The 25,489-nt window shown below is 44.0% G+C and overlaps 1 protein-coding gene across 2 annotated transcripts in view; it reads right to left on the bottom strand.

The window, feature by feature from the left end:
- Wif1 (Wnt inhibitory factor 1) overlaps positions 1–22,054 on the bottom strand; it is a 70,817-nt gene extending 48,763 nt beyond the window's left edge. For both annotated transcript variants that reach the window (XM_021174052.2, XM_021174053.3), the window contains exons 1-2: positions 21,549–22,054; positions 20,966–21,105 (exon numbers count right to left, since the gene is read on the bottom strand). In XM_021174052.2, the coding sequence (XP_021029711.1) occupies positions 20,966–21,105; positions 21,549–21,690 (282 nt within the window). In that variant the 5' untranslated portion in view covers positions 21,691–22,054. The remainder of the gene's footprint in view (positions 1–20,965; positions 21,106–21,548) is intronic.
- Positions 22,055–25,489: the final 3,435 nt, after the last annotated feature.

The raw sequence follows: 25,489 nt of genomic DNA, 5'->3' as shown, positions 1-25,489 counted from the left end.
CATCTCAATACGGAAAAAGTTTCACACAAACATGCTGTTCTTCATGATGTTATTTACCATAGTGAAACATTATGAATAATTTAGACGGGAGAATGATTAAATATGCGATGGGATATTGTGTAACCATTTAAAAGTTAAGTTTACAAAACATGTCGGCAAATATGTAGGAAAGCGCTGCCCTATCCTTAGGCAACCGACAGAGGAAATGGGACTTGCTACTTTGCTCAGACAAGCACCCACAGATTAGCATTTTCGTAGGTGAGTCACCCACCTATGATTGTCCTCCTCCGTCTTCTTTCTCTTTCTCTGTACTCTCCAGAGGCTTTTAGTGAACAAATGCAGTAGTTCACAATGGAAAAAAAAAAAAGTAATGAAGAAGAACTTATCAGGATCCATCAAAAGAAATGCTTTACTCAGGAAGTGGAGGATGGAGCTCTAATGAGATCCAGTTTGTGTTCCTAGTGAGTAATGGGTTTTGCAAGTTATAATTATTACAAAGACAGGCAGAGATGTGAAAGCCTGTCTTTTAACAGACAGAAAAAGATCTCAGAGTTCTTAGTTCTTTGCAAAGAGCCAAGCCAGGAATAAATATGAGTGTCTATAAAGAAGGTATGCTTTGGGGGGAGGTTTTGAAGGACAGATATTAATAATAAGGCTCTTCTGTCTTCTCGTCTTAGAGCTCAGCTCCTAAAGTCATCTCATTAGTCAAAGCGAGGGAGTGGAGCACACTAGTACAGAGGGCATCAACGCCATCCGAACCGAGTTGAGTAGACTCTGTAGGCCAACGGTGTTTGGCAAAGTTATTGCTGATTTGTTTCATCACATTGACAAGTGATGGTACTGTCTGAACTGTTTCTATTATTGTAATCTGAGTTCAAACACAAGGCTAAGAACAATGCAGAAAAGACACCAACTAATAAGAAGTCGGAGGCATCTTAGAAGAGAAAGAAACCCCCTCATGCGACAGATGAGAGAGAAAGTGGAATACTTGTTTGAGGTCCCAGATAGCGGGTGTGGGAGCTGGGCTCGAAGCCAGGTCTCCTGAGGCAGGCTCAGTGTGACACTCTGAGTTCAGAGAGGAGGACACCATTCGCTTACAGTGGAATTTGGGCACCCTGCCAACACACTCCCGGCTTGGGTTCTGGCAGCCAATCTTTCTCTGGCCCCATGACTCCCACCTGGCTCTAACGGCTCATTAATACAAAGAGAAGAAAAGAACCCCACTTCCTCAGTGTCTACTATGTGTCAAGCGCTTTGTACACATTATGTGACTGTAATTTGCTGTCCCTGCGAAAAGGTAAACTATTGATTTCATTTTAGTCCTTGACTATGAGGCCCCAAGAGTTTAAGTTAATCAAGACGTAGGCTCCATCAACCACTGTGATCTTTGAATGGGTTTATTGTTTAGGGTCTCTAGAGAAATTGAACTAAGGGGAGATCTCTCTCTCTCTCTCTCTCTCTCTCTCTCTCTCCCTTTCCTCCCTCCCCCAGTATATGTGTGCGTACAAGATATAGATGAAGACAGAGACAGACAGAAACAGAGAGAGACACGCACACAAAGAGACACACATACAGAGAGGGGGAGGAGCGAGAGGGAAAGAGACAGAGAGAGAGACAGAGAGACAGAGAGAGAGAGTGTGTAGAGAGATTAACTCACATGAAACAGAGGCTATCAAATCTCAAGGTATGTAGCAGGTCAGGCTGAAGACCTAAAGGAGCCCACACTGTCTTTTCAGACTGAAACACAGTAACTGGAGTCCCAGGAAGCAAGAGTGTTTCAGCTTGAAGGAGCAAAGCTGGGAGCAATGACTATTGTCTAATTATAAGTAGGTTGTGTTCTTGTATGGTCCATCAATGGATTGGATGGGGCCCACTTACATTAGAAAGGCCTATGATGTGCTTTACTCAGCCAATTGACTTAAATGTTAATCTCACCCGGAAACATTCTCAAAGACATACCCACAATAATGTTGAGTACATATCTAGGCACCTCATGGCCCAGGCAAGTTGACACATAAAATGGAGGGTGATACCTCTTCTCTAGTATGTCCATGTGTGGTCTAGACGAAAGATACTCTCCCCCCCACCCCAGGGTACGCACTCAATCCCTCTGGTCACACAGGCATCCTGAGTCCCCCCCTTGCCCTAATTTACTTCTGGTCCAGTGACCTACCCAAACAAGTAGATTCTATCAGCTCTCATAACTTGCATCATTTTACATGGAGGGGACAATTTCCCACAGGCAAAGAAATGCCATTCAGACAAAGCCTTCAGGATGGAAAGCTTTTCAAGGAGTTGAGAACAAAAATAAGATTTAAAAATGACTGAGCTATTGAATACAAAAGCCGGGCGAATGCCGATTGTTTCTGTTAGATTGAACAGGATGGAAATTCACTTGGATTTCCAACTAAAAAATTATTTGGTGGGGCTGGAGAGATGGCTCAGCAGCTAAGAGCACTGACTGCCCTTTCAGAGGTCCTGAGTTCAATTCCCAGCAACCTCATGGTGGGTCACTACCATCTGTAATGGGGTTGGATGCCCTCTTCTGGTGTGTCTGAAGACAGCTACAGTGTTCTCATATACATTAAATAAATAAATAAATAAATCTTTTTAAAAACATTAAAAAATTATTCAGACAATATTTATTAAGTAGGTTTCTGTTGGTTTTTATTTAAAAGAAAAAAATAGTATCTCATGTCTTGCTTCAAAGTCAACATGCAACTGAAGGTGACCTTGAACTTCTGATTCTCAGAATCTAGGTGCTGTAGCATGCCATGACATATAGACATGAGCTACCTTGCCTGCTTTCTGAAGTCCTGGAGATTGAACCTAGGCCTTCCTGTAGGTGCTGCAAGCACAATACCAACTGAGCTCCATTGCCAGCAGGCAAAAGCATTTCTATAAAATCACAAACACAAATCCTTTGTGCACCATGCAAAGATGTACAACTATTAAAGATTAGGTTTGAATTATTTTTACCTTGGCTAAACTCCATTCCTCATCTATTATTCTTTGTATTGGGATATCTAAATTTTCACAGTAAATTTTAAATGGTAAAAAAAAAAAAAAAAAAAAAAAAAAAACTAGTCATTGAGAGCTGGAGAGATGGCTCAGTGGTAAAGAGCACTGACTGCTCTTCCAGAGGTCCTGAGTTCAATTCCCAGCAACCACATGGCGGCTCATGACCATTTGTAATGGGATCTGATGCCTCCTTCTGGTCTGAAGACAGCTACGGTGTACTCATATAAACAAAATAAATAAATCCTTTTTTTTTTAATTGAGAGAGGTGTATCAACTCCCTAGCTTAATGAGTGAGTGCTTCCTCAGGTCCCACCCAGCACGGGGCAAGAATGACCTCCCCTCCCTCAGCTTAAGGCTTCAGATACCCAAGAAGCCTGGGAAGTGTCATTACTCAATGAAATGGAAATTTTCAGAATCAAGGACAGTCATCCATCCTGGAGCTGAGTGGATCATGCATGCAATCACTTGGCTTCTGAACTGGATCTTTCTCACGTGCTTTGATAGCACTACAAATGAGGCTGGCTCTTAAAAGGTTTATCTGCGGGCAGGGGTATAGTTCAGTTGGTTGGACACTTCCCTAGTATATGTGATGTCCTGAGTTTGGTTTCAAGCTTTGCGTAAAGCCACACACACACACACACACACACACACACACACACACACACACACACTCACAACACACTCACACACACTCGCTCACACACACACACTCACACATACACACACTCACACACACACACTCACACACACACACTCACACACACACACTCACACACACACTCACTCACACACACACACTCACACACACTCGCTCACACACACTCACACATACACACACTCACACACACTCACACACACACTCACACACACACTCACACATACACACACACACACTCACAACACACTCACACACACTCACTCACACACACACTCACACACACACTCACACACACACTCACACACACACACTCGCTCACACACTCGCTCACACACACTCACACATGCACACACTCACACACACTCACACACACACTCACACACACACTCACACACACACTCACACATACACACACACACTCACAACACACTCACACACACTCGCTCACACACACACACACTCACACACACACACACACTCACACACACTCACACACACACACACTTACAATCCTTGCTTGCTCTTGGGAGGTGGAAGCAGGAGCATCAGAAAGAAATTTGGCTATGTATTGATTTCAAGGCCAGGCTGGGTTACATGAGACCCTGTCTCAAAATTAAAATTATTTGGATGAACAAGTCATGCTATGTTTATGAGATGAAATGTGGAAATTATGCATATACATGACTTGGCATCTGACTGCCAGGGTTCAAACCCCCACTCCTGCAGGTGACCAATGTGTGACCTAGAGAAAAAAAATCACACAATTTCCATGGGCCTCATTCTTTTCTCACATTGAATGCAAGGAGATAAAGATAAAACTCACAACCTACCGAATCAATTAAAGCATTAGGAAGAACAATCCCGATAAACTGCTTAGCTCACTCACAGCTAACACCCGATAAATGTCACTTGTTATTATCATGATAACATTAAGTCACTGGAAATCATTGATTTTGACATCCTGCCCTGCAAGAGGGCTTGGAGAGTAGAGGCGCTTCCTACCAAGCCGAACAACCTGATTTCGATTCCCAGGTCCCACCTTGTGGAGGAAGAAAACTGACTCCTGAAAGTTGTGCTCTGACCTCTACACATACCTCAGAGCTTGTCCCCAACCCCATATACAAACACACACACACACACACACACAAATAAGCATAATGCATTTTGTAAAAATTAATTCCGAGTTTTTCTTCCCCAGCTTTGGCTCCCAGAAGGAGGACTCTGAGACTACTTATGTAAATGCCTAGGTCATAAGCTTTGGCCCACTCCCTGACTAGCTCGTAACTTATTGAACCCTTTTAAGCTATTCTATGTCTACCGCTTGGTCAATTATCTCTCTTCAGTCCCACTTCTTCCTTCGAGTCTCCTCAACGTCTCCCTCAGCATCTCCCTGAGTTCATCCACCCATTAGTTTACACCCATCTCCCTGCTGCTCTCTCTGGCTTTCTTCCCCAGCAGCTCCTTTCAGTCTCTCACCATTTCCCAGAGTCCTCTCTCTTCCTGCCAGTGTCCCACCTCCTATCTCCTGCCTCAGCTCATTGGCCATCGGCATTTTTATTGACAGGTGTTGTTTAAGAGCGTCTTGCTACAAATTTTTAAAATTATCTTTGCTCTTCTAAAATGGCAGGCTCAAGTAAACCATCGGCCACGTTATTAAAATCTCTTTGATAGTGTCTGGTCAGGGTGCTCACTTAAAACCATGCCTCACAGCCTACGTCAGGATACGCTGTATATGAATGCAATATGATATTCAAATTAAAAAAAGATTCAGGAGAATAATGATTTTAAGAGTACAAGCTGCAATTTCATCTACCAGGTTTTGACTACCTGGTTGTATATCCTGGTTCTACTGTCTGCTAGCTGTGGCCGAGGGTGTGTCATCTAACCTTGTGGGGACTTAGTTCTCACTTTGTGAGATGGGAATAATAGTATGTTTATGGGAAGTAAATTAGATAATGATAAAAAATGTTTCTATGTCATTTTCTTCTGTTTCTCCCTCCTTTTTCTTCCATAGCTCCTGCTCATCTTAAAAGGGTTATTTACCATTATTTTACATGCATGTGTGTTTTGTATGCATGTAGGTCTGCAACACATGTATGTCTGATGTGTGGGGAAGCCAGAAGAGAGTGTCAGAGGCCCTAGCCTGGAGTTACAGATGGTTGTGAGCTACCTCATAAATGATGAAACTCAAACCTGGGACCCTCTGCAAAATCAGCAAGTGCTCTTAACCACTGAGCCATCTCTCCAGCATCCCCCTTCTTCTTTATCACCTAGATATTACAGAGCAAAAAAAGATGCTTTCAAAACTGTGTAAGTGGGCTGGAGAGTTGACTCAGTGGTTAAGAACACTGTTCTTCCAAAGGTCCTGAGTTCAATTCCCAGCAACCACATGGTGGCTCACAACCAATCTACAATGGGATGTGACGCCCTCTTCTGGTGTGTCTGAAGACAACTACAGTGTACTCATAGATATAAACAAACAAACAAATAAATAAAATCAACTCTTTGCTTATCAGAGTAAAGTCCTAGTAAATTCTATCCTGGGAGAATGTTGTACTTTTGATTAAAAAAAAAAAAATACAGATGGAGGTTGAGGAAGTATAAAGCTGGTTACATGGAGTAGCAAGTTTGGCATAGAGAAGGGAACTAGAGCCTATGGTCTAGTCTCAAATGAGGAAGAGGTTAAATTTTAACCCACAGACTCCAGAAAATAGGGAGCAGATTGAAACCAGGAATTTTAGATGGGACCCACCCAGGCATCCTAACAGAGCCCTGACTGGGATCTGGTGTTTCTTGTTGTCCGTGACACCCACCCTCCAGCACACACGGAAAGGTAGAGTGTTTTATGAAGTTGCCTAGAAAATAGAGACAAATGTCACTGAAGGAATTTAAGGCCTAGCCCGAGTGCTGCAACTTAGCATCTAAGGAGACCTGAGTGCCAGGATCGGGGTCTAAGGTACCAAGAGACAAAGAAAGCTCAATGTCAAATCGTGGAAAGGGGTAGACTACTCTCATTGCCATGTGGCCCCAAGGCCTATGAAGAATTTAGCCCAGCTTGGTCAGCTTGCCCTGCTATGAAATTACTGCTTAAAGAGAATGGGCCGCTTGCCCAGGCCTGGGAAGCAGCCCGATATCGTGGCGAGGGGTCAAACTCTCTCCATCCAGGGTGGGCTTTGTGGAGCCATAGTAACTCCCAGATCATTGCTGGCAAGAAGAGGAAAGGAAATAATGTGCGAGCATAAATTCACACGGGATTCTCTAAATCAGCAATTCTCAACCTTCAGTTCTCAACCTTCTTAACGCTGTGACCCTCTAATACTGTTCTCATGTTGTGGTGACCCCCAACTATAAAATTATTTTTGTTGCTGCTTCATAACTGTCATTTTGCTACTGTTATGAACTGTAATGCAAATATATGCCCCCCGATTGTCTTAGGTGACCCCTGTGAAAGGGTCGTTCAACCCCTCAACCCCCAAGAGGGTTGCGCCGCACAGGTTGAGACCATTGCTGTAGAAGCTGGAGATATTCAGGTTGTAGTGGGAAGACGGACTGTGGCTTTTTATGAAAGGCAACTGTGGTTAACCAAAAAAAGATTTTTAAAAACCACGTCTTTCTGAGAGCCCTGCCATTGGGCATGCTCTATCGAAGGCTGAGCCCAGAGCTCTCCATTGGGCATGCTCCATCGAAGGCTGAGCCCAGAGCTCTCTGATGCTTTGAATGCGGTTGGAAGAGACATCCATCCTCCTCCAGCTACTGAACGGCTCCGGAGAGCCGGAAAAGGCAAAGCAAACACCAAGTGCACACGGAAAGATGGCCTCGAACTGACTCCTCCTTCAATCTAAGCACTGTTTAAACCAAAGAAAGACGTCACTAATATGTGATGAAATCCTTCCTGTCTTTAGTGACAAACAGCTCTTGAATAGATCATGAGCTATAACGATAGCGGTGGATAATTTTGAGAACGATGGTCTTCCAACACACTAAACGCCCACAAACCAACACTCTTAGTGGTCTATTAGCTGGAAGGTACTTGAGCCTCAAAAAATGTTGAGGTAGAAAATATTCCCCTAAGAAGTAGTTTACTTGCTTTAAATGATAACAACATAAACACAATCTTAAGTCTTAATCAACTTCTAAGTGAAAATAGAAATTAAGATTATTAATTATTCACAATGTTAATTAACGAGTCATTAACAAATAAAATTAACGTGAATTTTAATGGTGGAGGAACAAATGACTTCACTAAGTACTGTAAAACCAAACACCAAAGTATTGTGCAAGTCTGCAGGAGACCATCTGGTTGTCGTTGGAAGAAAAAGGACTCCCTTGGACTTAGCGTCAGAGGTAAATCCTCCCAGTGGTACAACCATGGGCAACCCTGGAGCAATCCTGGAAACAAGCACACTCCCAGGTTTGATCGCGCTCATCTTTGGCTTCCACAAACTGGTTTATCATGACTATTTCCGGGTGGCTTGCCTGGGAGAGTTGATTTGCTCTGCCACCTAACGATAAGGGTAGCCTTAGTCAAATCCCAGTTCAGATTTTTGTGACAGTTGGAAGGCATAATCCACGAGGCTCAAGGACTAACAAGTCATGAAGTGGAGAGGACCAAGCTCCATGTGCTCCGTGCTCCACAGAGTGTCCTGTGGAGCACCATGCTTAGCTCACCCTCTCTACCAGCCAAGACTCCCTCCCCAGGACTTTCCCGGTGCCTTGCTCACCCTCACTTACATGATGTTAGATAGTGCATGACTGTTATTTTGGGTCATACCTGTTTCTGTACCAGACTGTGAACTCCATGAGAGCAAGCTTTACAATCAGCTCACTCCAATCTTTTCAGTGTTGGTCCTAGGCTTGGGCATTAGGTAGGGCCTTAATAAATATTGAATTAAGGTCAAAAGAAAGAAAGGGGAATGGAAAGGACATGAAGGAGTTAACCTTCAAAACTCAGTATTTCTGTCATTCATATCGCATCTTAGCTCGAGATTCAGATTTTCAAGTGTCTACTGGACTTTGCCATCTGGTGTGGAAAGTACTCATGGCTTCCAATGGAATCTCATTGTCTTTGCATCTCAAATGCTCACTTCTCTAACTACAGTGCCATCCACTAAGCCACCTGAAGTCATTTTCTAATCCCTTATTTTCATTAACGTCATGTGCAGCTACTGATACTGATGGAGAAGGACATGCATCCCTCCCTCCTTCCCTCCACATCCTACCTGGGTTTTGGTTTGCCTTACTTTGTGTGTGGCCACTCATCAAATAATTTCCAAAGTGGCCCCAAGCCTCCAGTCAGACTTCAGTCTATCAACCATTATCCCTCACTCAGACACCATACCGTTTACCTTTAAATTTTCAGTGACTCCCTATTCATCATCTACAAGATAATGTCCACTATGGCATGCAAATAACTATCATAGCCTTTCCTAAACTTACGTTTTTAGACCCGCAACCCTCAGTTTCTGTTCTTTAAGCTCTAACCACTCATAGTAATCGTTACTCTGAAAATAGTACAGCAATGAGTCTCACGTCTGTGTGCCTTCCCTGTGGGTCCTTCATTATAGCTTGATCTAACAATCCCTGCCTTGACCGCTCTGCCTACTCTGCATCTTTCCAGATGCCACTCAGATCTTGCCTGCTTAGCCATGGCATCTCTAGAATGTACATGCTTGTTAATTTACCTCAACGGTAGCAAAAATTCCTCTGGGGTTAAGCCCTCATAGCGCCCCCCTCAGGACATCTGTGGAAACACAGCTGGCTTGTTTGGAGCTCTCCGCTAACCAGATGAAAGTGCTTTCTCTGAACAGGGGTAGCTTTGTGCCAGAGTCTAAAGGCCGAGAAACAAAATGCGGGCTGGATTTCAGCCGGCATCCCTTTGATCAGATTCTCAAGTGCGAGGAAACATTTTATCCATGTTGACCTGGAGGACACATCACATTGTTACAATTGCCTCAGAAATGTCAGCGTCTTTCCTCTCTTGAAGGCAGTTGTATTGATCACAATTTATGGTTCCTGTTCTCAGATACAGGAAGCATCCATGTGTTCTTTGAATTGTTGATTTTTTTTTTTTTTTTTTGGAATGAATAGAGCAGATTTGAGGAAAGCTTCTGGAACACACAGAATGTTTTTACACTTCTAACACGCACTTGATCCGTAGCCTGACTCCTTTATATTGGCCTTTCCTATTTGTAAGATGGGGAGAGCAACACCGCCTACCTGTAATACTTTGAATGTCTAAGCTCTGTCAAGGGCTCCTGTGTTTGAACACCGGGTCCCTACCTGGTGGCCCTGTTTCAGACGCTTGTAGAACACTTGGAACTGTGGGCTAGCTAGGAGAAGTGGGTTTCAGGGGTGGGCCTCGAAGGTGGTATTTTCTTCTGGTTGCAACTCTAGTCCTCTGCTCCAGCTATGCCAAGATGGGAAGGGCTTCTGTCACCAGAGCCTCCACCAGGCCTTCTGAGCCATGAGACAAAACAAAACGTCTTCTCCTGGCTTGCTTCTTCAGGTGCTTTGTCACAATAATGACAATAGTAACTAGCCCAGTACCATAGAGGATCTGGTGAGAGGGAATTCATAAACAGTCCAGGGTGTACCTGATGGAGGCTGTGGTAAGGATTGGCTTCTGTTTCTCTGGGTGTTGGGAATGAACCCGGGCCTTGTAGATACTAGATAAGCAGTCTGCTGCTGGGCTACATTCTAGGTCACTAATGACTATTATTCTTGATACAGAATTAAAAAAAAAAAAGTGAATGCTTTGAAGTAGCAATAAATACAACCTTGCTAGAGGAAAGAATCCTGGAGGCTTCTAAAACTGGAGGTAGATGGTTTATTCTGTATAAAGATGTCATTATGTTCACTGACTGGAGATGCTTTACTGTAGAGAGAGACTCACGCTGGAGACGTTGGTAGGGTTTAGATAGAACCGAACTGACACTCCTGATATGCAATCACCAAAACACAAATGGGCCATGTGACCTGTCCTACAGCTCTGGTGTTTCTTGCCTTGACCAAACGCCCTGCCTCATGTCATCTTCCATGTGCCCCTCACACACTGAGTATTCTCTCTTCCATAGGCTAAATCCAGACTCAGGCAGAGCGCACTTCTCTCCCAGAATGCACTTCTGCAACCCCTCTGAGTCTCCCTAGGCCAGGGCTTCTGTCCTCCCTGACTGACCAGCTTCATGAACATCCTTCCCATTGTTAAGCCATGTTCCCTGAGCCCAAACCAGCTGCTTCTGCCTCTGTGTTCCCAAAGCTCTGTGTTCACAGCGCTGTTTAGTGTTTGCACTAAAGTACAAAGTTTAGGTACTTTCGTAAAGGGTCTGGGCTTGAATCCTGACTCTGCTATTTATTAGTGGAGGGATCTTGGCTCTTCTGTGACTGGGTTGCCTTATCTGTGGAAGGACAGTAATAATTAGCCATGCGTCCTTTATTTGTCCAACGTAGAATTACCAACTGTGCGCTGGGAGCCAGGATGCTCTGGCATCAGGAGATATACAGTAAACAAAACAGAATTCTTGCTTTCATGAGCTCACAGGGAACAGAGAGCCAGACAATTAAAGCCAAATGTAACCGAGCGCCTCCATCATTCTCAGCTGAGGAGAACTCAGAGTGTAGGGGACAGTGTGGTGCCTTTTTAGGAAAGTCTCTCTGAGGAGGGGAGGTATAAATAGGGGTCAAAGTGAGAGGGCCATGCAGAATTCTGCAGGAAGAACATTCTGAACAAAAGGAATTTCAGGTACAAAAGTCCTGAGTGAGAAAGGCAGGCATTTAGGGGTGGTGTGTGCATGTGTGTCTGTCTGTCTGTCTGTGTGCATGTGTCTGTGTCTGTGTGTGTGTGTGTGTGTGTGTATGTGTGTGTGTGTATGTGTTTGTCTGTGTGTATGTGTGTGCAAGTGCATGTGTGTGTATGTGTGTGTGAGTACATGTATGTGTATATATGTGTGTCTATCCTTCTGTGTGTGTATGTGTCTGTGCATGTGTATGTGTGTGTGCATGTACATGTTGAGTGTGTCTGTGTGTATGTCTGTGTCTGTGTGTGTATGCATCTGTGTGTATGTGTATGTACATGTGTGTGTATGGTGTCTATCCTTCTATGTGTCTGTGTGTGTATGTGTCTGTGTGTATGTGTGTGTGCATGTTGTGTATCTGTGTGTATGTCTGTGCCTGTGTGTGTATGCATCTGTGTGTATGTGTGTGTACACGTGTCTCTCTGTGTGTATGTGTGTATATGTGTGTGTGCCTGTCTGTGTGTATGTGTGTGTGTGTGCAAGTGTCTTTGTGTGTGTGTGTGTGTGTGTGTGTGACAGAAAGGCTGATGGGACACCGAGTGGAGCACAATAGAGAGGAAGTGACTCCTTATTTGTGGCACCACGATGTTCAGAGTTTTATTGCCTACATCTTTCTCCAATCCAATCTACTTCCCTCCTCTCCATCCACGATCTTCTCCTTTGCTCCCAGATGTCTTTGCAGTTGAGAGCTCCTCAACCTGCTACAAGATAGTCTGAGGGTGTCCAGTACTCTGCCTCTCTAGGGACTGACTGGACATTGTCATCTATTGTTCTAGTTTGAATAGGGATGGACCCCATAGGCTCATAGACTTAAATGTTTAGTTATTAGGGAGTGGTACTACTTGACAGGGGTTAGGGGGTGTGGCCTTAGAGTGGGTGTGGCCTTGGACTGGGCGTGGCCTCGCTGGAGGAAGTCTGTCACTGGGGGAGGGCTTTGGGGTTTTAAATGGGCAAGCCAAGCCCAGTGCCCTCTCTTCCTGCTGCCTGTGGATCTGGAAAAAGGACTCTCTGCTCCTTCTCCAGAATCATGGCTGCCTACCTGTGTGCTGTTATGCTCCTGACATGAGAGTAATGGATAAAACCAGCCCCAATTAAATGCTTGCCTTTATAGGGGTTGCCATGTGACCCCCCCAGCCTGGTGCCCCAAGGCCTGGACAGAGAGCAAGCCTGAGATGACCCCCAGTCTGGCACCTCACAGCCCAGATCCACAGCTTCAGGATCTCCATGGCAACAGGATATCAGAGAGGGGTCCTTGTGAGAGGATCCAGTCTTGATGGTGTGGCAGAAGCCAGAGGCCTTGACCCAGAGCAATGACATTTTGCAATGAGCAAGTAAAGAAGTGTGGACAACAGGGGACACTGCGGGACACACTGTGACACACCACAGCTTCCACAATGAGATTTTTTTTCATTGGGGAGGGGAGGCTACAAGGGTGGAGGGTGGGTATGAAGGGATGGGGAGAAGGGTGAGACTAGGGTGCATGATGTGAAATTCACGATGAATCAATAAAAAGATAAAATTTTTAAAAAGGGTTGTCATGGTCATGGTGTCCCTTCACAGCAGTAGCGCATTGACCCAGACATCCGTAAGATCGCAAAGAAAGCTCAGAAAACGGCCACCCACGTCTGTCTGAGGGGACCAGGAATAAAGAGTGATTTTCCTGTGTTTGGATCAATAATAAAATCTAAAAGAAAAATAAATATTAGAAGCACCAAGCATATGTTAAGCAAACCCACAAACAGAGTCTGATTTTCTCTTTCTCAGATGGGGAGGCCGTCAGCCAAACTTGGTCACAAGCCTGTGTTTACGTTTGTTTATATTTATAGGGTGCTTGTAGGGATTGGAAAGGCAAGCGAACTCGTTTGCTTTCTTCAAATTAGCAAACTGGTTGCCCTATGTAAGCCCTTTGTGGTACATTCAAAGATGAGACGCCATTAGGAAATTAAATTCATTTCTTAAGTTCTATTCCCGTAAAAAGCTATTTTAAAGATTTATATTTATTTCTATGTGATGTGTATGAGAGTTATGCCTGTGCATATGTATGTATGTATATATGTATGCATGTATGTATGTATGTATGTATGTGTACTACATGTTATAGAGGCCAGAAGAGGGTGTGGAGAGAGTGTGGAATCCCCTGAAACTGGAGTTGAAGACAGTTGTGAACCACCATGTGGGTGCTGGGGAATTAAGTCTGGGTCCTCTAAAAGAGCAGCAACTGCCCTTAACCCCTGAACCACCTCTCCGGGTTTGCAGAAGACATTTTTATAGTTCCATGTCCAACCCACCAAAGTCAGTGGGTACAAGGAGGAAGGACGATAGAAACGAGAGAAATAACCACCAATCCTTCCAGAGAAATCTATGAAAAAAAACGAGCTCAGTTTTAGTGATGGAGAAGATGCCAAGCATTCAACACATAAACAAAGAATACTCGAAGCATCCCCATGAACCTGTAAGGTAATGAGCACGTTCTCTCAAAGGAAGGGCAAGCCGATGAGGAACACAACACGGGAGCGCCTTCTACGTCCTAGTCTTTGGCGCCCAGATCCCTCTCTATCTTTTGACCTTTAACACCTCGTCATTAGAGACCCATTACCCCCCAGATGAGAGTTGAAGCGGCACACAGTCACCAGGAACATGTCTGCTCCCTCAGGACCACCAAGCATTGGGGCATCCCAAGTCTTGGAATTTTTCCTAGTGACCGATCCGACTTATCCTTCAGGGAATTAATTCACACAGCACCTGCTTAGAGAGCCTCCTTCCTCCCTACAAGGGGAAGGCGTGGATTTCTTTGGTGCTCCCAGTCAAGCCCATGCTTTTCAACCTCATCTGAGTTCTGTGATGGAATGACCGACGTTCGCCTTCTCAGCTCTGAGGTCCTTCCTGGTTTTATGCTGTGTCTTACGATGCTGGAGTCAGAGGGAGAGGCTACAGGTGAGAACAATGCCCATTTCTTCAGCTCCCAGGGCATGTGACTGTGTTAATCCCACATCACTTGAGCGAGGTGGCTAAACTCCTATAGTCAGCGAGGCCCTGGTTCACCAAGGCCTCCTCAGACCACAGAACGAGGGCCGCTGTCATAAACTCAGTTTCCCCGCAGATGTTTCCTCAAAACCTCCTCTTAGTTATCAGGGACAGGTGGGTTAAATGAGCTTAACCTAAAACAAAAGGCCTTCCTGTCTCACCATGGGAATTTAAAATACTTTTATTTGTGCCAGAAAATCAAAGCAGGACTATGCAGAAAGGATAACAGCGAAACGTTTGTTTACGTGCCTTTTTTCGCTGCTGCGGGAGAGAGACGTAACGGAGTTTACATTTATGCCATGTAGACCTCTACAGAACCAGATGTGGCTTACAAGGTACCTTGTAACTCATCTCCTCTAAGCTATAAAGCCCCTCCCCCCCCTTTTTTCTGGCTCAAATTTGAGGAACCAACTGCTGTTTTCTATCAGCCCTGCGACAGATGGCTGGCATATGCCCGCTTCACTAAATGAAATGGGGCTCTCCGCAGTTACTCTTTGATCCCCAGTGGCGTGTCCACGGCACAGCGTAAAAGACCGGGGCAGAGCAGAATCTTAACACTGAAGGTTTGAAGCAGTCCTTTTGAGATGTGGACCTCCTTTAAAACATCATGTCCGTGGTATGTAAACATATCCACATTCCTTGTCAAAGAGGGAGCCCACTTTAGTGCATGTCTTCAAAATGCAGCTTCTCTAATGGGGAGCTTGAGACCTGCAACCGCAGAACACTTGAATGGAGCCAGTGTTGAATCGTGTCAACACTGCCTTGGGAGCAGAGGCTCTCTGTCAAGGCAATAGCACTTGGCGGATGGACACGCACCATCCAGTTGGTGACTGGAGCACAGCAGGACAATCATTCTGATTCTTAACAAAATGAACCAACACCAGGAGCTGGCTGTTGGAGAAACGGCCTGGGTCGTTCCCAGGTCATGTAGTTTGGTAATGTGGTCTGTGGAGCTCTTACAGCCACCCGAAGACAAGGGTGTAGCTTCATATTTACGATATTTTAGGATGTCTACTGTCCCGGGGATGTATATATTTTAGAGGACTTGAGCTTCTCCGGCTGAACTGCATAAACACGCTCCTGTGTGGTTTTTAATTGATTTACTATGCGTGCATGGTATTTACTGTGTGTGCGCAGTGTGTGCGCACAGGAGCATTCGAGTGTGTGACTTTTTAGTGGTGCTTTCCCCTGGATGTGGGTGTGACCAACTAGACTCATCTATAAAGCAAGCCCAGACGAAGATCTCATGCTTTCTGTGTGCCTCAGTCACCATTATTATTTTTAATCAGATTTCAGTCATTCAGGACTGGTTTTAGCTGATCATTAACTCAGTTATAATTCAGTTCCCATGCTAGAAATGCTTCCTTTGAGACACTGTGACCTTGGCATATTTATTACATATTCTTGTCGCTTTGGGGTAATGTGGGGGGACTGAACCCCAAAAATGTTTGCCTCGGGTACTTGGCTACTGAGTGATTTATCCGGTCCAGTGTTTTCTATTCTTGATGGACGTGCGCAACCACAGAGGAGGGGGGGTGGTCAGTGTGAGCAACACTTGCTGCAGAAACATGAGGACCTGAGCTATAATCTCCAGAATGCACGGGAGAAGCCAGGCGTGCTTGTGTGAGCTGGGCGGAGACAGGACTTCTGGGGCATGCTGGCTATTAGCGGAGTGCCAGGGTCTATGAGCGACCATGTCTCAAGGGAATAAAGAAGAGACTAAGCACAGGACGCCCACTGTCCTTTGGCTCCCACCCATGACCTCATGTGTGCACACACCATGCACACATCCTAAATAAATCAGAAACCACAAAGTAGCATATTTATGCAGTTCAGCCCAATAAACTCAGGTCCTCGGGTCCTCTAAAATATATATTCCAGGACAGTAGAGCTTTCTCCGTAATTCGAGTGAATTAGATATTGACTGATTAGCTTCACCCAAAGAATTTCTAGTCCTTGGGCAGCAATCTTACCCCAGACCTTGTCATCCAACTAAGAAATTCAGACTTTTGGCCAAATGGAAGAATGGAAAATCAATATTGATGACTCAGCATGAATTTATCAACTGTGCCAAAAAAAAAAAAAAGAAGAAGAAGAAGAAGAAGAAGAAGAAGAAGAAGAAGAAGAAGACGACGAAGAAGAAGAAGAAGAAGAAGAAGAAGAAGAAGAAGAAGAAGAAGAAGAAGAAGAAGAAGAAGAAGAAGAAGAAGAAGAAAGAAAAGGAAAAAGAAAGAAAAAGGAAGAAAGAACAAGAAAGGAAGAAAGAAAGAAAGAAAGAACAAAAATATAAGGGAAAAAGTAACATAAAAATCGATGCATCTAATAATATAAACCTCACTAGGTACTAGATTCCTAGAGTCCTGGAGTCTTCATGGTTCTGCATGTAACAGGCTATGTTATCATTAAAAGATCAAGTCTGTATCAGCCTTATATATAAAGATCACATCTATACTCATAGGAATTACATCCATAAAACATTTTTGGCCTTATGCCAAATTTGTTCATGTGGAACTCAGCACCAATGTCCTAAAGTTAGAGTTCAGATCTGTCTAACGAAACTTCCCATTAAATTTTTTACTTGAAAGCCTTGGGGTTTAGGAAGTGTTATTTTCCAAATAAAATGTTTAGTTAGCGCCTAATTTAGAAAGCCAAAATGGCTGTTTATGGCCTCTGCCTGCCTCAAATTTAGAGACTACGAACGAGGCACGGACTCGTTGAAAAATAACAACTGTTAGACAGTTGTCCCCAGCAGTGAAGGGTCTTTCCCCTTCGTGACTACCAAGCCTTTAAGCCTAAGCCTTTTTCAATGGAAACTCTTCCCAGCTAAAATACATTAGAAAAAGACAAGCCACAAAATGAGGGTTTTATATGGAAGAGAAAATGGGGGCAAACGTCCCCACCTACTTGCCAAACCAAAAAGAAAAAGAATAAGAAAGAAAAGAAATTCAGGTAGAACAATTTCAGATACGAAGACCTCTAAAACATGTTTTTTAAGAGCCTCAAAAGCTAGTAAGACCACACAAGCATTAGTGAGATACCTGCTCTCCATAGATGACTGCCTGTGAAAACCACCTTTTCTGCCATTTTCTTGAGTGATAGGTAGTGTAGGAATGATATAGAATAATAGATATTGCTGATGTGTAGTATAGAGATGATACGGGCTATTGATGAAGTATTTATACAACATAGAACATCGTGCAATTTAATACTCATCCAACATAAACTCGTCCATTCATCCGCGTCTAATCTGAGATTAGTTTTTAGGTGACAGATCAACACACGCCCACTGTGGGGAAACCTCAATGTCCCAGTCCCTCTATGGCACACACTGCTTATGTTTTCAAAGAGTGGAAGCTGACCAAATGGATTTTCCTGTGACAGCCAACCTATTTATAGTAGAATAATAATAAAAAAAAAGAGTGCTATATCACAGACTAATTTGTTAATAAGAAATGTCTCCATGGTGTCAAATGATGCCTAAAATATCCATTGCTTCATCACATGCTGCTGTGATCGCTGGCCCTCTAAGTGACTTTTCAGCTAACTGTATGTTCATGTATTCAATTGTCTTAAGATTTGTTTCTGGAAATACATTGTCCCACTGAAAGGTTGCCTTTGAGCCTTTCCTTGCCCGAGTCAGTCCATCTGGCTTGGTACCCCATGCGCTCATCCGACGTGAGAGTCTGCACAATTCCCCACATACCAGAACACCTGCATAACAATTCCCTATGGGAAAATGAAGCCCATTGTAGTGGCTCCGTTGTAGTTCTCTGAGGTTGGTAGTGGGCTTTAAATGGCTCTCAACACTCTTGGTGACTGCGCTCAAAACTTCCTAGAAATACACGATTCCTTATTGCTTTTACTAGGTCTTGTATCTTCTTAAAAAAAAAAAAAAAAAAAACTTTGTCCACATGTTGCTAAAAGAGCCACAGCTTAAAATTTAATTAATCAGATATGTTTCGTTTCTGCAGTGTTGAAATGTCTAAGTGTTTGATATCATTTGGATTAAATAACTAGATAATGGGATGAACTTTTCATTTTTCGTGTTGCGATGTGGTTTGGCATAAGCTATGGATGCCTTTCAAAATACTTAATTGATATTGAAGTCATCATTTTTCCCGTCTTCGAATTCCCCCTGGCATGTCAAAATGTGTGCTGCCGGAGTCACATTATTTTAAGGAGCAAAATTAGTTATATTTAAATGAGATTTAAAACACACCTCTTTGGGCCTTGGGAAGTTCTGTCCATGCTACATGTGGATTCAGAGTAATGACCTGGAGTTACCTCTCCATAGAGAACAAAGTCACTTACTGGACGGGTAACATTGTTATCTCTCCCTGGCAAACAAAGTCACTTACTGGACGGGTAACATTGTTATCTCTCCCTGGCGAACAAAGTCACTTGCTGGAGCGCTAACTGTTGTTCTGCCCAAAGAGATGAGCCATACATTTAATCAACACAACCTCAAGCAGGAAGGGACAAAATACTAGAGATCCTTAGATGGCTCTACCTTTCCCCAACCTCTCCACAAACAGCCCTGAGACTGCTCACTATGCCAATCCCTTTTACAGATATGTGTGTTACTCGGCAATGCACAAGGCAGCATGGAATTGCAGCCTTTGCTTTTAATTCTTCGAAAGACTCTGTCTCTGTCTGTCTCTGTCTCTGTCTCTGTCTCTGTCTGTCTCTGTCTCTGTCTCTGTCTCTGTCTCTGTCTCTGTCTCTGTCTCTGTCTCTGTCTGTCTCTGTCTCTGTCTCTGTCTCTGTCTCTGTCTCTGTCTCTGTCTCTGTCTCTGTCTCTGTCTCTGTCTCTCTCTCTCTCTCTGTGTGTGTGTGTGTGTGTGTGTGTGTGTGTGTGTGTAAGGGAGCTTGGCATTTTCTACCATTCTTCAGTTATGAACCCCTTTCATCTGGCAGGGTGGGGGTTAAACTACTTTCTAACATTATTATGAAAAAGCATCTTTAAAATATAGACTGTTGAGCGCAATAACAAGTGGTCAACACCAGCAAACAGATTTGGGTGAAAGAAAAGGAAAACATGAAAGCCCAGTTACTCATTAGTGATTTCCCAATGTACCAAACAAAACTGCACATAAAGTATCTACGAAGAGAGGATTGCAGGCAGGAACAAGAACAACAGAGGCTTCAATCAACTTCTCTGTGCAAACGGGACCATCAAATGTCTGACCTGGAACTACCAAACATCATTTAACAAAACAAAACAACAACAACAAACAAACAAACAAACAAAAAACAAAAACAAAAACAAAAACTACAGAGCAGAAGGAACACTGACAGTCTGGATAAGATCTATTTTTAAAAGATTCTTTTAAAAATAGAACAAACTTGAGGATAAAAAGACAGCTGAAGTGGTCATGACTGCACTGTAATAGGCAGTTATGGGGAACCAAAGTGGTTTCCTGATTTAGCATGGTTGCTTTTTATAAAGTGTTTTCTTGATTGCATTCTTCTTGAAAATGGCTATTTAAGTAATTTTAGAATTAAAAAAAAAAACCCTGAAAATGTGCAGTTAATTATAGTTACAATAGTTTTCATGGCAGACACATTTTTACCAACTAATAAGCAGAATTTATCGTGTGCACTTGTCCTCTAAACAATTTTAAAGTCACACAAACATCCTACCCTTCCCAAATAAGAGGACATTAATACAGTCGTGCAGATCTATAAACGGTAACCTAGAAGGCAGTTGCATGTTAAGTACTGAGAGGAACGCTTTGGTGACATAGACTGTTTTTTTTTTTTTCTTTTATTTCCATAGGGAAGCATTTTGAGTGGTCGCTTCAGAAAATCAGTAGTCTTTATTTTTCATAATTTGATATTACTTTTTTTTTGAGTCTCTGAACTTCTACAAGAAATGTGTGGTATCTGCAGCACTCAACATATCAGCCTTCTAAAATCCATGTCAAGAATGCCTATGAACTTACTTTGTTGTAAAGTGTAAATCCCATCACAAATGATTATCAGTTAGTATTGAAAGTCTTCTAAATACTTTGTTAATGTTTTAATATCAGTGATTACAGAAACACCATGATATGGATATTTGGGGTCTTTATACTCAAAACCTCATGATACCAAATCTTATTAAAGTAATGATCCTGAGTACATTGACCATTTATTTGGCAACTTTAAATACATTGGAACTGACCCCTTATGTGCTTTGGCAACCAGGCAAGAACTTGTATGGAATTTTAAATGGTACTGCATCACACACCATTATTATTACTATGGGCCACCGGAGCTGCATCACACACCATTATTATTAGTACGGGCCACCGGAGCTACATCACACACCATTATTATTAGTACGGGCCACCGGAGCTACATCACACACCACTATTATTACTTCGGGCCACCAGAGCTACATCACACACCATTATTATTGCTACGGGCCACCGGAGAATTGAAATACAAAAGAGTGCCTTTTCTCTACCGCTCTGTTATCAGAACTTACCTGCCCCGCAGCTTGCCAGGTAAAATTCATGGAGTGGATATTGACAGGAATGGCTGGCATTCTTTGTTGGGCTTTCCTGAAATCATGTGTAAAGGGGGCCATTTTCCCCTCCGAGACAATCAGAATATCTTCTTCAAATCCTGTTGTGTAAATAATAAACAAACCTATCAAACTAGTTGCGTTTCTAAGAAACAGACGTTTCATGTAGAAAGCAAAACCCCAGGGAACCAGTGCAGGTCGCCGCTTTTCATAAAGCACCTGCCTTTGATACCAACAACAGTGCCAGAGTTATTCTCCTCTGTCTGTGGTAAAAACCATGCTTACAGTGAAGTAAGCCGGTGCTACCGCTGGGTTCCTGTTACAAATCTGCAGTCAGGACTAGCAAGCAACAGCAGGACTGGGATGTTGGCTCGGCTTTGCTTTTTTGAGAAAGAATCTCATAAGCCTCTAAATAGAGAATCCTGATTTTTAAAAGGAGGGGGCAGTCACCCTTGAAGTTGTTTTAAAATACACTCGGTGCACGTGTCTCTGCTCTAATGGAGAAACTGAGGACCACTGGGAAGGCGCAGATGCTGGAACTTACCTATGAGCACTCTAGCCTGATGGGCGTCGATCCACAGGTACAAGCTCTCCTCAGGTGGCTGCCCTGCATCCGCTCGCAGCAGGAGCAGGCAAGGTAGGATGCTCCAGAGCGCGAAAGCAGGGAAGGCTCTTCTCCGGGCCATGGTGCTCGGGACCTTCTCGCTGGTGGTGCAACTCCTGCCGCAGCGACCTAACCTGCGCTGCTTGTGAAGTTCTCGCCTTGGCTTCAGCTGGCGGGGCTGGAGCTGTTCCTACTTAAACGACTGAGCGCGCAAGTCTCCAGTCTCCGTTGCGAGTGAGCCTGGGAGTGCTGGAGAGGAGGGAGCAAGGAGGGAGTGGATGCGCGGCCGCGTAGAAGGAGGTGGGGGCTGGAGGGAGAGGGGGCCGCAGAGACACGATGCTGGCAAAGCTGGCGATGCCAGCACGTCCCGCAGCGCCAGCAGCTAGAGGAGCACACTGGAGAGGGAGGAACCGCGGGAACTGCTGGCAGTCGGCGAGCACTCAGAGCGGCCGCTGGTGTGCAGGCGGTCGCCACTAGGGAGCGCTGTGGAGCCGCGGGGGCGGGGCCGCGGTACCCGGGAGACCCCGCTCGCCTGCGCCAGGTGAATGAAAATGGGGACACAACCAAGAAACGCACCCAAAGGGACTTCTGGGTCGTCACTCAGTCCTCCTGCCGCCCGAAGAGACACGTGTGGATGGCCGGGGTGCTATAAACAAAAAAATCTGGGCTCGATTGATGGTCAAAGATAAATTCCGTTTAACACTGGAGCTAACGGAATGCACATAGTCAGCCCACCCTTTCTCTTCAAACTACATTTCAGACTGCATCTCTGTGTGCCTGTCTGGAAACTCTGACTTCTCTAGCTGACAGTTTGCTCTCTCTCTCTCTCTCTCTCTCTCTCTCTCTCTCTCTCTCTCTCTCTCTCTCTCTCTCTCTCTCTCTGGGAAGTTAAATACTGAGACTCCACAGGCTAGTCGGGCGACTGCAGGCGCTGGTCCTCGCAGGATGTTCATTTATTTCTGCACTGTACAGACATCCGACAGGTGGCGTGGTTTGTCTTCTTGATAACCCAGTTGCACCCGGAATAGTTCCCTAGGACCTCGATGATAGCTGTAATCCCTTCCCCCCCCCCCCCATCCCTGCTCCACGACGGTAGGACTCCCCTTAAAATTGGATTTGGGGGAAAAAAACTGGAGGCTCATGCCCAGTCTCTGAAATCCTAGACTGAGGGTCTGGTGGGAGAGCACTTAGCTAGCGGCGGCTTGCAGCATTACCTACTGCACGGAAGGCTTTTTTGCCTTTTGCCTGCCTCCTTGAAAGTACAGAGAAAGCAGAAACAAACGGTTTTTCAAAAACACAGAAAGTTTTCAGACCCCGGAAAAACTTTGTTTACTTTTGAGGGGGGTGGCACCCAGTGCCTTTCCAGCAAATGCCCCCAAGGATCTAGACTCTGGCGTTGGGCTGTGTTCCACTCTGTCCTTTGTAGAGCGGCGGGTCTCTCGGCAGGGGAAGGCAAAAACAGAAACTACAGAACAGAAGCCGGACTTGGACGCATGCGTGTTCAACAAATGTTAGGTCACAAGCAGATTTTTTAAAAGGGAGGAGGGAGGGGAAGGGAGAAGGAGGAGGAGGAGAGAAGAAGAAGTAGGAGGAGGAGGAGGAGGAGGAGGAGGAGGAGGAGGAGGAGGAGAAGAAGAAGAAGAAGAAGAAGAAGAAGAAGAAGAAGAAGAAGAAGAAGAAGAAGAAGAAGAAGAAGAAGAAGAAGAAGAAGAAGAAGAAGAAGAGACATCTGTTACAACTGTGAAATCTGTCTAGGTATCTAACAGATTGGAAGGTGTTTGGGAGTTAGACACGAAGACTGACCATTGTGACTGTGAACTCCATGAAGCGTCATTTTTTAAAATTCTTCTCAGGCAGCTACTGTTACGACTCTCATTTTACTGATGGGGAACCAAAGCTTTAAAAGTCTGGTAAACTGACCGCAGATATTCAGCTGGTGAGGACAAGAGTAGGAATTCAAATCACGATCGCTCTAACTTCAAAGCCTCTTCTCGCAAATCACAATTAAGACGGTTTGCCTCAAAAAAGTTTAACAGCTACTCTTTCTTTAAAACAAAACATTTAAACTGGTTGTGGTAGCACACGCTGTAATCTGGGGGCTAAAGAAGTAGAGGCAGAGGCATCAAGAGCTCATTGTTAATACTAATCGACATATGGAGTTTGAAGCCAGCCTGGGCTACCTGGGACTCTGTCTCAAAACAAAAAACAAAAAACAAAAACAGCAAAAAACAAACAAACAAAAAAGGATCTTTTCCCAACATTTTATTTTATTAATTTATTGTTGCAGTGAATATTCATTTGTATAATGTTTTACTATATTAGGCAAACTTACAACCCTTTAATATTGTAAAACCAGTGTCATTCAGTTACAGGTAATAATTTCACAACACAATAGACTCTTTTTGACTTGGAATGTGGTTTTCGTTGAAGGATTTTCTTCCGTAGTATTGCTCAGACCTCCATGGCTCTTGGTGTAAGGACGCCCTCTACAGGTTGTTCTTGTCAAACACCAGCTGAGAACTGAAAGGGGAACAAATTCTATCATAATACAGCTTCCTCCGAGTGAGGATTTTCCGTAGCAGTCGTCTTTGATGTTGAGACAGCAATTTATCCTGCTATCAGGAAATTTCCCCAATTCTGGACAATTGTTTTGTTAGGTGTGGTGGCAAATGCCTGTTATCCCAGCACTCAGAGGCTAAGGCAGGAGGGTTTCAATGAAAATGAGGCCAGCTGAGGCTACTAGTGAATTCAAGTCCAGCTTAGACTACAGAGAAAGTAGCCTGTGTTATATCGTCATTATCATCATCATCAGTGGCCACAGCAACAGCGCCACCAATACTACCAACGACATTTTTCTGTACTTTTCTCCAGGAGGAAACATACTATATTTTTAGAGATATATAAAACGTTATTTAAAATTATTGGTACTAGAGAGATAGCTAAGCCGGTGAGGGTCTTTAACCTTACTGATCAAGCGCGAGGACCAGAGTTCATATCCCTGGCAAACAAAGAAAAAGCTGTCCGAGGTATTGTGCTCCTGTAACCCTAGTGCTGAGGCGCTGCAACAGGAGGATGCCTGGGACTTACTGGTGACTAGCCTAGCTCTGGGTTAGTGAGAACTCCTGCCTCAGGGAGTAATTGAAAAGTGATGCAGCAAGACAGCTGATGTCCCCTCTGTCCTGGTGCACCACATGCACATGTGTGCACACAAACATACACACGTGCACACGCTCACAACACACACTCATATACACACACATGCACACTCACACACACAACACATATGCATGCACACACACTCACACATATACACACTGACAACACACACTTATACACACTCTCACACACAACACACACATCCACTCACACACTCAAACACATATACACACCTCACACACTCACAACACAAAATCTCACACACTCAAACATGCTTACAATACACACTCCCCCACACCCAACATACCCATACACATTCACTCACATACACACTCACACACACACAAACACACACACACCTAAATTTAAGCCAGCTGTGGTGGCACGTGACAATCTTGTAATTTCAGTCCTCTGACGCCTAAATGGCTAGTTGAGCTACGAAGCAAAATCCTGTCTTAAAGAAATCTGTGTTTGAATAACTTGGGTTTTAAGGGGGAAGAAACATGCTTTGTGTAGGCAGGTCAGATATTTAACAGTAATAGAGTGTATCTCTATAGGAAATCTATCCAAGAACTGAAATTTTATCCCCCCTTTTTAAATAAGTTTATTCATTTAGGATAGGTATGTTTTTAAATTTTTCTAATAAAATATAGTCGCATGCATGATGTTGGCTACAGTGTGCTAGGAGTCGTGGTGTTAACTTTGAGAATTCTCTCATACATTGT

The sequence above is a fragment of the Mus caroli genome, unplaced genomic scaffold (genome assembly GCF_978045245.1).
Source record: "Mus caroli unplaced genomic scaffold, Mus_caroli_1 scaffold_9, whole genome shotgun sequence".
In the NCBI taxonomy this organism is placed as follows: Eukaryota; Metazoa; Chordata; class Mammalia; order Rodentia; family Muridae; genus Mus; species Mus caroli.
This window is presented reverse-complemented; position numbering and strand designations above follow the sequence as displayed.